The sequence below is a fragment of the Vombatus ursinus genome, unplaced genomic scaffold, assembly GCF_900497805.2.
Source record: "Vombatus ursinus unplaced genomic scaffold, bare-nosed wombat genome assembly UNPS02014779.1, whole genome shotgun sequence".
Classification (NCBI taxonomy): Eukaryota; Metazoa; Chordata; class Mammalia; order Diprotodontia; family Vombatidae; genus Vombatus; species Vombatus ursinus.
Window position 1 is genome coordinate 21,653,488 of NW_020954557.1, and position 10,968 is coordinate 21,664,455.

Here is a 10,968-nt window from a genome sequence, read left to right on the forward strand (position 1 = left end):
CACACACACACACACACACACACACACACACACACACACACACACACACACAGAGACAGAGTAGGGTTTAGAAATAAATTTCACTCAACAGGGATACAGAAAGGAAAGGGGAAGGGGAAATAAGAAAGAATGATTAGTTCTAAGGAAAAAAGCAAACTCTTCTTTCTGTAGTGGCAAAAAATTAGAAACTGAAGGAGTACCCATAAATTGAGGACTGGACAAGTTATGGTATATAAATGTGATAAATTCCACTGTAAGAAGAATTATTCACTGTACTGTAAGAAATTATGAAGGGAGTGATTTCAGAGAAACCTGGGAAGACTTGTATGCACCAATATAGACTGAAGTGAGCAGAACCAGGAAAACCATTTATATGACAACATTAAAAAGACAAACAACTTTGAAAGACTCAGTAAATCTTATCAGCATGACCAACCATGATTCCAGAAATTCATCATGAAACCTTTTACCCATCTCCTGATAGAAACATGAAAGACTCAGAGTACAGGAGACTTTTTTTGGGTCATGACCAATGCAAGGATTTGTTTGGCTTGAATATAAATGTTTCTAACAGGGGGTTTGTTTTTCTTTCCTTTTCAATTGGGGATGGGAGTGAAAGAAAGGAGTTTTCACTGATTGAAAAATAAAAATAAAAGAATACCTCTCAAACTCTAAGCAATCTCTTCATTCCCTAAGCATTCCCTCACGTCCATTTTTTCCCTACCTTTCAAACCACAACAAGCTTATAATAAATAAAGGCTTGTTCTTCCCTACATCTCCCAGGGAAAGAATGATATAATACGATTTAATAAACATTTATTAAGTGCCTACTACGTGCCAAGCACTGTGTTAAAGTACTAGGGATACAAATAAGAAGAAAGACGCTAGAAACAATAAGTGAAAATAGGTCACAAGTGCCTTCAGGTGTTTGAGAGTTGACAAATGGAGTATGTATTAACAGCATGTCCTAAAGTTATCACTTGGCCATAATGTACAACTAAAACAAAACTAGGATTTCTCAATAGGATTGACTACAGTAAGAATCTACTGCATTATTTTACATTATAAAATCAAGTGTTACATTTCAGAGCTATCATTAACATGAGGAATTTAATATAATAATCGATTAAAGGCAGCATAAGCATAGTGAACACAGAGTGAGTCCCAACCTACCTCTGATGAATTTTGGATTTATTAATTTAACCTCTCAGTGTCCCAGACAACAAGGTGCTGCCCAGTATTACCAGGAGTTTCTTTAGCAATTATACATTTTAACCCAATATTTTAAAAAATTCCTTCATTTGTTCAAAATATGTACAGTACAAAAAATCAGTTATGATATTGGGTTTTTTAAGAAATTTCCAAGATAAAATAACTTAAAATATCAAAATTTAAAAAACACCATTGTCAGAGCAGCTAGGTGGTGCAGTGGAAAAAGTTCCGGTCCTGGAGTCAAGAGGACCTGAGTTCAAATCCAGCCTCAGACACTTACTAGTTGTGTGACACTGGGCAAATCACTTAGCCCTGATTGCCTCACCCCCCAAAGAAAAAAAAAAAAAGGAAAGAAAGAAAAAAAAGCCATTGTCCTAATTACTTGGGAATCATTTGGAAAAGCTGAGAGCATAAGGTAATGTGATGTTGTTGGCCTCAGAGTCAGGGAGGCCTCAATCTGAATTTTTGCAAGTATAATGATATATTAAACACCAGGTGTACAGTCATCTTCTAACTTTTTTACTTTCTAATAAATCATAAAGCTGAACACTTTTTCCTGTGTTTTATCTGCAGTTCAGTTTAGGTTTTTACCAGTGCCATTAAATAAAGTCACATAAAAAACTTACCTTCCCTCCAGACTGTTTTTTAGCACTTTCATACAATTCATCAATGTGTGAGGTAAATGACATAAAGTCTGGAATGACAAACTTTCTCCTGAAGGCCTGTGTAAGCAGCACAATGTTGCTTTGAACACATCTGAGGAACAGGAGAAAAAAAAATCGTAATGCTATGCTCCTACTAGAACATTAATAAAAATATAGTACTTTAACACATATTCTTTCATGCACTTTGTCATTTCATGTACTCACATGAAAAAACAAATTTTAAATAAAGTTTAAATAGTAAAGATTGAGAACTATACGTGAAAAAAAAAATGGCAATATATTCAAAACTTTGGATCTTATACTTGATTATTCTAAAAATCATTGACATTTCACAAAATCTAGAAAAATTATGTATTCCCAACATAAACAGACTTGTGGCTTGAATGAGGTTAATATTCCACTAAACCTCAAATTTAAAATGTCTGGAAAAACCTCAATTTCTAAGCAAGAAAAGATAAAATTACAATGCAAGATAAAAACTTATGGATCAAGTTTTTAAAAAGGATTTATTTTAACTTTGCTAAAATGCTTGGTAGAAAAATTCAGTAATGATTTAAAAAACAAGGTAAAGTTCAGAAGTATAATAGAATAGGGAGTATAACTTTTAATTAGCATAAAGACAACATGTTCACATAAACTTTCAAAAAAGTTTTATAAATAGGTCACAGTAGGTTATGCATATCCTCTGCTCATTTTCTCACCATTACTCCTTGCACTCAGTACCAAAGTCAATTTGTTAGTAACGGATGCCAAAAGTTAGCGAAGAGGTGGCATACAGCAACTGCTCTTCCTCTTCCCTATCCTTCTGATAAAAACAACTATTTAGAGATAAAGGTCAACCAAAAAACAAACATTTCCTAGTCTTAAAGAGTGGTAACAGTTAATCACTTAGGCACCTGCATGCATCACATATTATAAAAATTGCAATTTGGCTTTTTACCATTACCAAACACTAGATTTTACATTCAAAAGCTAAGAAATATTTTCTTTCTTTTTAATTAAATCTGAGTTGAGAAATTATTTGAGAATTGAAAAAAAAAAAACATCTTTTTCCAGATTTAAAGATTTAGTTAACCCAACATTTTAGGTTCACATTGACCTAGATCAAGTCCATTTGAATTTTACTAAATTTTTTCTATTTTTAATTTAAGAAGTAAAATTTACATTTACATTCTTATCATTTTACTAGAATAATACAAACCTCTAAGGTTTGATGTTTTAGGGATTAGGATGTCCCAATATAGCACAACAATGCTACTCTCCCAAACATCCTAAATTTGACCTATCTCCTAATAGTTCAAAATATTTCTTTCAATTACATCTAGTTAATAAACTTTTCACTTGTTGCAAAATCAATGAGGAAAGAATGTCAAATAACTGCATTAACTTTAAAATATTAACTTCTTTCAAAAATGAAATTTACATTTCCTTCATGATATAAACTATAAAATCTACCCTACTTTATTTTTCAAGTGATACTACAAATCATTTTCTACATAAAATTATACTGTTGATCTACTTGGTACTTTTAAATGAATCAGTTTGGTTGGGGGGTAGGGGAAGAGTTAATAACCAACATTCTTAAATAGCCAAACTTGTTTTTTTTCTTCTAATAAGATGCTAGCTTGGTAAATGCTAGATAATCAAGCCTAAGAAAAAACTTTAACCTCATATAAGAATACCCTGTATTAAACAGGGCTACATATACTTAGCATGTTAAATTATTTTTATCTTATTTTCATGAAGTCCTACTCTACACAAGAAATGACATGTTAACTCTTTCCTATTCTCAAAACTCTGATCAAAAGAGCTCTATTGCCATAAAATTAAAATGGAAAATAGTACATAGTACAAGACTGGTAAATAACTTATCTCTGAGAAGGATTAAATATGACATTAAGCTAACAGTCAATATATCTGCAATTTCCAGTTCTCCAGCTAGATGTGACTCTGGGCACAGTTTTCTTATCCTTAAAATGGGAAAAATCAGCCTTTTCCCCATCCATGCACAAGAGCACTGTGAGAATTAAATACATGTTTTAAAGTCGAATTACATTACTCAAGTTCCTCAGAAGCCACAGTATGTTGAAAAAAGTGCTACACATATGTAAAGCATATTTATGGCACTCAGACCAAGAAAAAAAATTCTGCCCAAGTCAACCACCTGCACAAAGCAGTTTTGGGGCCTCAAAATTCCAAGTGCCACTCATAAGAATAGGTTTCACAAACTACCCTTTAGAATCAGTTTCCACATACGGGACAAGATTGTTTTCCAAATCACATTAACAAAATAGAGAAATCTCCAGACTCTACACGACTACCCCGAGCACACCATTCCTAGCAAACTCTATATGATTTTAATTCAGTGTAATTACTCACAAATCAGTTATTCAACAATGAGTATTTATTAAGCACCTACGACGTGCCACAAACTGTGCTAAGTAATGGAGATACAAAGAGGTAAAAAACAGTCCCTGACTAAATGGTTTAAGATTATCCCACACAGTAACCAGAACTCATCTGAAAACATGAGATTCCATGAATAAACCAAAGATGACCAATGATTTTGTTAGCAGATTCCTTAGGCTTTACCAAGATACTGATAGACTTTCAGGGAAGACAGTTTATAATCATTCACAAATAGTTTTCAGTAGCTCTCAAGAAATGATAGATCGCCATCAAACCTTTCATACTTTCTGTATCTTCCATAACACTTTCGTGCCTTTTAAGGAATATATCATCCAGTAAGTAATTTCACATCAAAACTAAACTAAAAACATGTTAGTGGAAGTTAAAATTGGGAATAACCTAAAGGTACAAAGATATATTATGACAATCAAACATTCATACAAACTAATCAGACTTAAAGTATGTAATTTTAAAAAATAAAATAAAACGATACTTTCATTACAACATAACTAACTTCACATGCTCAGCTCAGATAATCAGGAGTAGGCACAACAAATACGTATAAAAATGGGTCCTTCCTGAAATCTGGCTATTACTATGGGGCAAGATTATAAGGATAAAAAGATATCATACAACTAAACCAATCTGGGTAGTGGGGACAGGATGAAATTTTTTTTTTATTTTCAAGTGATACCACAAATCATTTTCTACATAAAACTAAACTAAATTAAGACTATTATATGCTCTAAATCAATTCACTTTCCAAGTACCATAAATGTAATTTTTTATGCTGTTGTCATTTGCTATTTCTTTAAATGAGATTTCATATCTACTTTTTTAATTACACAAAAGCATCAATCTTCAAAAAAGATACAATTAAAAAACAATTTTATATAGTTAATTATATGTAAGCACAATAAATTGCTCATTAAAGTTTTGACCAAATTTTTACTTTTTAAAAAGATCTTTGTCTAGCATGACACCATCTGATGTTGTCTGAAGAGTTAATCTCAACATATCCATACACTCTTTCAACCTGGGATCAGAAGTTCGCAATCCTGTAGATTTCAGTGCCTATTTAAAAATTAAAAAAAGAATCTGTAAACATATAGCCTAGATAAATTGCACGTTCATTCTTATTACACATTTTTATTTCAATACACAAAAATGCCTTCATTTGATTAATTTTTTTTAAACAAAGAGTGTTAATTCATCATTACCAAATTTCTTTACAGTTTGTTATGGTTTGATTTTTGCTTTATTGGTTATTTGAAAAAGATAAGAAAATCATGAAAACAAAAATCTAATAAGAAACTGTCAGTATCCACATGTTGGCCATTAAAACATTTCAATTACATGAGCTAGGACTACCAATGAAGTACACAAGATGTATACAAGTATACAAAAGATGGGGAACAGACAACTTACAGTAATGAATTTATGAACTGGTATTTTTTCTTGCCCTTCTGCAATGGTATAGAACAGCAAATCCTCCAAGCTAGGTAGAAGACCCTGTTTGATTTTACTGGAAAAAAAAAGGGGAGGGGAGTAAGAATTAATATTGTGCAAAGTTTGCCAGATAGATTAACACCAAAAACTAGATTTGGGCCATGTTCATACAAGTCACTGTAAAACAACCTATATATCAGCTATTCATCATGGATATCTTTATAAAGAACAATAACCAAAAATCAAATCAGTAATAAAAAAATCAGACCACAAACACTAAAAACGAGCTACATCCTCCATACCATTAATGTGCATGTGATTTTCAATTAGTGTACAATGTGATGTTAATTTTTAAATTTGGATTTTTACTCTATTTTAACTCAACCATCTGCCCCAGATGAAAACTAAACCACAGAGTATGATAACACCATTTGTAAACCTATCAAGCAAATATTCACTTATGAATAAGCACCACATGCAGGTAGGCATTTCTAGAGATAACAAATAAAATGTTATTTTATCTATAAAGTTAACGCAAACATTTTGCAAGGCTTTGATAAGGTGGGAAATGGTAGCTGATTTGAACATAGAGTTGGGCCTAAAATTGAAGAAAGAAAAGGTTTGATCACCAACTACCTAGCAGACATTTCAAAATGGATATTCCAAACACATCTCAAACTCAGTATGTACAAAACAGAACTTATCTTTCTCCTCTTCCCCTGCTACCCCCGTCTAACCTCATCCCTCTCTTCAGAATATCCCTGTTTCTAACAATGGCATCAGTCAGTCAGTCAATATTTCTTAAGGACCTACTATGTACATGTTAGGCACTGTGCTAAGTGCTAGGGATACAAAGAAAGGTTAAAAGATAGTCTTCCCTTAGAAGATGGGATTTACTGAGACTTGAAGGAAGCCAGGGAAATCAAGAAGCAGCACTGAGGAAGGAGAACAACACAAGCATGAAGTACATTCAGTGAAAATGCCCAAAAGTCAGAAGATAAGAGTCTCTTATCCCAGAAATAACAAGGTGGCCAAGCGTCACTGGAGCAAGGAATACTAGCATTCTCCTGGTCTCCCAGGTTTCTAACATTGGTATTATCCTTGACTCTTCACTCTGTCTCACTCCATGTATTTTCAGTTGCCAGTCTTACCATTGTATTTCCATATCATCTCTGGCATCTGACTCCTCTCTACTCACATCTTTGTTCAGACCATCATTATCTCTTGTATAGACTATTCCAAGAGCCTTCTCATTCATCTCCTGGCCATAAGCCTTCCCCCACTTTCAATTCACTCTGCCCCCATCTGCAGAAGTAATTTTTCTTAAGTGCAAATCTAACCATGTAGTAGGAGAAACGCCCTACTCAAACTCAGTGGCTATAGGATCAAATATAAACAAACTCCTGTTCTCTATTTTGTTTGTTGGGGGTGGGGGGAGGGAGGGGAGGGGGTTTTAAGAATGAAAGTGAGAAGGGCAGAATTTCCCTATGTTGTCTAGGTTGTAAGTGCAGCAGTCACTCAAAAGATCTACTAGTGACTGGTACAGACACTTACCCTAGCTGTTTCTGACCCTGGCACGTTCACCTTTCCCTAGACAGCCTAGTGGCCCCATGATCCCAGAAGCTCATGATTTTGATATTGGACTAGTGCAGACACCCAACGGGCTTTAGCATACTGCATCTCAGAACTATCAAGCTCAAGAGATCCACCAGCATCAGCCTCCCCAGAAGCAGGGATTGCACATGTGCCCCACCACAACCAGTCATCTGTTTTAACTTTTCGAGTTCCTCACTACCTAGCCCCACGTTAATTTTTTAGTACTCTCATATAGTACTCTTCCTACTACACTCTAGTATCCAACCAAATCGGTCTTTTCTCTATTCTTCACAAAAATTTCATCTCCTTTATCCCTGCCTTTGCACTGGACAACCCACATACTTAAAAGTGCACCTCCCTCTCACCTCTACCTCAAAAATCCCCTCCACACACACACTTCAAGGCAGCAAAAGTACCACCTCCTACATGAAGCCTTTCCTGATGCCCCTAAAAGCTAGTTCCGTCCCCAATTACACGGCATATAACTGTTTAACTACATAATAACAACATATCTATTGTCTTTACATTTATTCTGTTTATACTCCACTAATAAAATGCAAACTCCTCAAGAACACAAATCATTTTATTCTTTATATTAGTATTCCCAGCACCTAGCACAGTGCCTGTCACACACAGTATATGTTTAATAAATACCTGTTGATAGATTGATTGCATATGGGAAATTTTACATTGTTTTTAACGAATCCAAAATTTTCAATGTTCTTATAACCCAGGAAACCTTGTGTAAAAAAAAAAAAAAGAAATTCAAGACCAATGGGAAGACATACATTTGCTACATGTAATTTGTAGCATATTTATCAATGACTTGCGTGATAGAAACAATGTCTAACTCCTTCTCGTATATGAATTAGGCTAGTTTTTCCTTAAAAGGTGTCAAGATCATCCTTGGGCCTTGGTAGATTCAGAGTACTAATGGTTCAAACTTGATTGCAAAGCAGCCAGGGGAACTCCAGAGGCTCTCAGAGGCCTGCCTTGTGTATCATGAAGGAGATCTTTACTGAGCTGAAATACACTTGAGGTGTCTATTATTGTTGAATATCCTTCCTCTGATAAGGCTAAGTACATCTCTTTTTTGTTAACTATGGTATGACTAAGAAGTATCTCATTTTGTTCTAAACTGAAACTAAGTTCCATGGCACTGGCCTGAGCCTGGCCCACTCCAGAACTTGAGTGAAAGAAATGGCAGAAAATATTATCTTTAAGGATATGCAAGAACAAGAAAGAAAGCAGACTGGTCATGTAGTGAGAATGTGAGAGAACAAGTGGACAAAAAACATTTTACCTGGGGAATTGCCAAAAAAAGAAAAAAAAAGAAAAAAGAAAAGAAAAAAAGAAAGAACTAGATGAAGGCTTCCAGGGCATCAAGTGGCTCTTCCATGAAGGATTAATGGAAAAAAATCAAAGAATTACAAAGGATAAGAAGATACTGTAACCTACATAGGTTGACATAGGATTACAGATGGAACTGAAAGGGACAAGATGAGGAAAACAAGACAGAAAGTTAAGAGACTTGACCATGAATAAGTAATACCACAGATTCCATTAAGTATCTAAATACACAGATTAAACTCCAAGAGCCATAAATATAGATTTAATTATAGCATTAATAAAATCACTATAACCTCAATTAATTAGAACGTTGAGGGATAAGATATTACACTCAAATGAATAGTCTTAACCAATAAATAAATCACTCTTCCTTAGACCATATTGAATCTTTAGAATTTTCATTCTCAACAGTAATGATCACTGCAAAGTACTAGAACATAGACAGTATAGAATACTGTTCCCTCAAAGCACCAGCCATCACCTCCTGATATGAAAAATAGCAACAGATATCGAGTCATCATTCTACCAAATTTTATTTATAAAATGAAAGCCTACATAAGTTCACTGAAATTTAATTTTATCTATATATTTCAACACTTTTATTATATCTAAATTCTTTATTATACCAGTAACAAATACCAAACTTTCACCAAAAACAATCCCATGTCCCCATTACCCTCAACAACAACAACAAAAAAAAGGCTGTTATTTTCCATAACTAAATTTGGGAACTGAATTAATGAAATCCTGGAAGACTCATAGGTATGCTGGCAACTATCATAGGAAAATTATAGAACACAGTCCCTTTGTAGAAACTGCCACGCAGTAAAGTCTATGTTAATAGCACTGTTAGACTGTCTGAAAAGACCATTTCTAGATGCCTAAATGTTTCCTGGATTATGGAAAAGTTATGCAATGACTCCTCATTTTAATAAGTGCCACATGTATAAAGTTGTTTCCTAATATGCTTTCCCCTGTAATTTAGTTTTCAGTTTGTGTATTTGCTCTTTAAATTAGTAATAAATTTGTTTTTTCAGAAAAGTTTGCAAATATATGAACTTCAGATGAACTGTTTTAAAAGTCTACATGCTTTGAGATAAAATAGTAATTTATACTAAATACACTAGATGTTATATTCTTCCTAATTAGTGTGCATTTTTCCACTGTTGACAACCTTTAAAAGAAAACATGTATTTTGGATGTGGGTCTTTAAGCACATTTATAGCTAGTTATTCCCTTTAACAGCACAGGAAAAGAAAGTTTTCCATATTTTATTCACATCTAATACTGTTAAATTAAGCTGAACTCTAATGCCCTAAAATGTGAAGGAAAAAAAATGCACCATCTGTCAAAGGAAATAAGATAGTAACATTGAGATTATTTACAGAAAATGATTTTGTGAAATGAACCACCCTTTGATGAAGTTTGTCACTTGAAAAAAAAATTGCAGAATAAGCCTTCTGTATATTTATCATGCCAGTGAACAGTGTTTACTTTGCCTAAAAGCAAAGTAAATATCACAAAACATACAATTAACTTTTTCATGTGATTTCAGCTTATGGCCACATAGTAAAAAATAATAAAGGTTCTATTGCTATAGTTAACAAAAAATACATACTTATTCACTTCATAATATTTTAAATTTTTTTGGTTAAGTACAGAGAAAATTTTTTTCTCATTTTTAGTTGCCTGAAAAAACACTGTGCTAGGGGAAGCAAGATGGCATGGGGGAAGCACCAGCCCTGAAGTCAAGAGAACCCAAGTTCAAATTCGGCCTCAGACACTTGACACTTACTAGCTCTTAACCTCATTGTCCAGCAAAAAAACAACAACAACAAAACCACCATTGTACCACAAGATCAGTAATGCTCATATATACATGTTGGTATGAATTGTAGCATTAGGGTTAGAAAAATTCATTCCTAAATTGCAACTTCTTTGGTGACACCTCCTGTTGAGTTTCTTAGCAGCCACAGCCAATGGGCAGCATTCTGTCACCTAAAGTACTTGAATGGCAGAATGGCAAAGAGGTGGGGATAGGGAATCAAGGTCACAGAGGCACTGATAAAGGCACTCTGTTGATGATCCTATAATCACTAATGCCATTAAATTCTGCTTAATCAAATTTAAACTAACCTTCAGAGTTGAGCTAATGTCTCAACTTGGTCCACCATGATGGAATATTCCATCATTCATTCAACAAGCAATTAATATGTGCCAAGCCCTGGTCACACACTCTCACACACACACACACACACACACACACACACACACACACACACACACA

At 34.0% G+C, this 10,968-nt stretch overlaps 1 protein-coding gene across 1 annotated transcript in view; it reads right to left on the reverse strand.

Moving 5' to 3' along the window:
* The window catches only part of GLS (glutaminase), a 55,819-nt gene that overhangs the window by 28,004 nt on the left and 16,847 nt on the right, over positions 1-10,968 (reverse strand). Inside the window, exons 2-4 of the mRNA XM_027866007.1 lie at positions 5,715-5,811; positions 5,239-5,360; positions 1,839-1,968 (exon numbers count right to left, since the gene is read on the reverse strand). Coding sequence (XP_027721808.1) covers positions 1,839-1,968; positions 5,239-5,360; positions 5,715-5,811 — 349 coding nt within the window. The remainder of the gene's footprint in view (positions 1-1,838; positions 1,969-5,238; positions 5,361-5,714; positions 5,812-10,968) is intronic.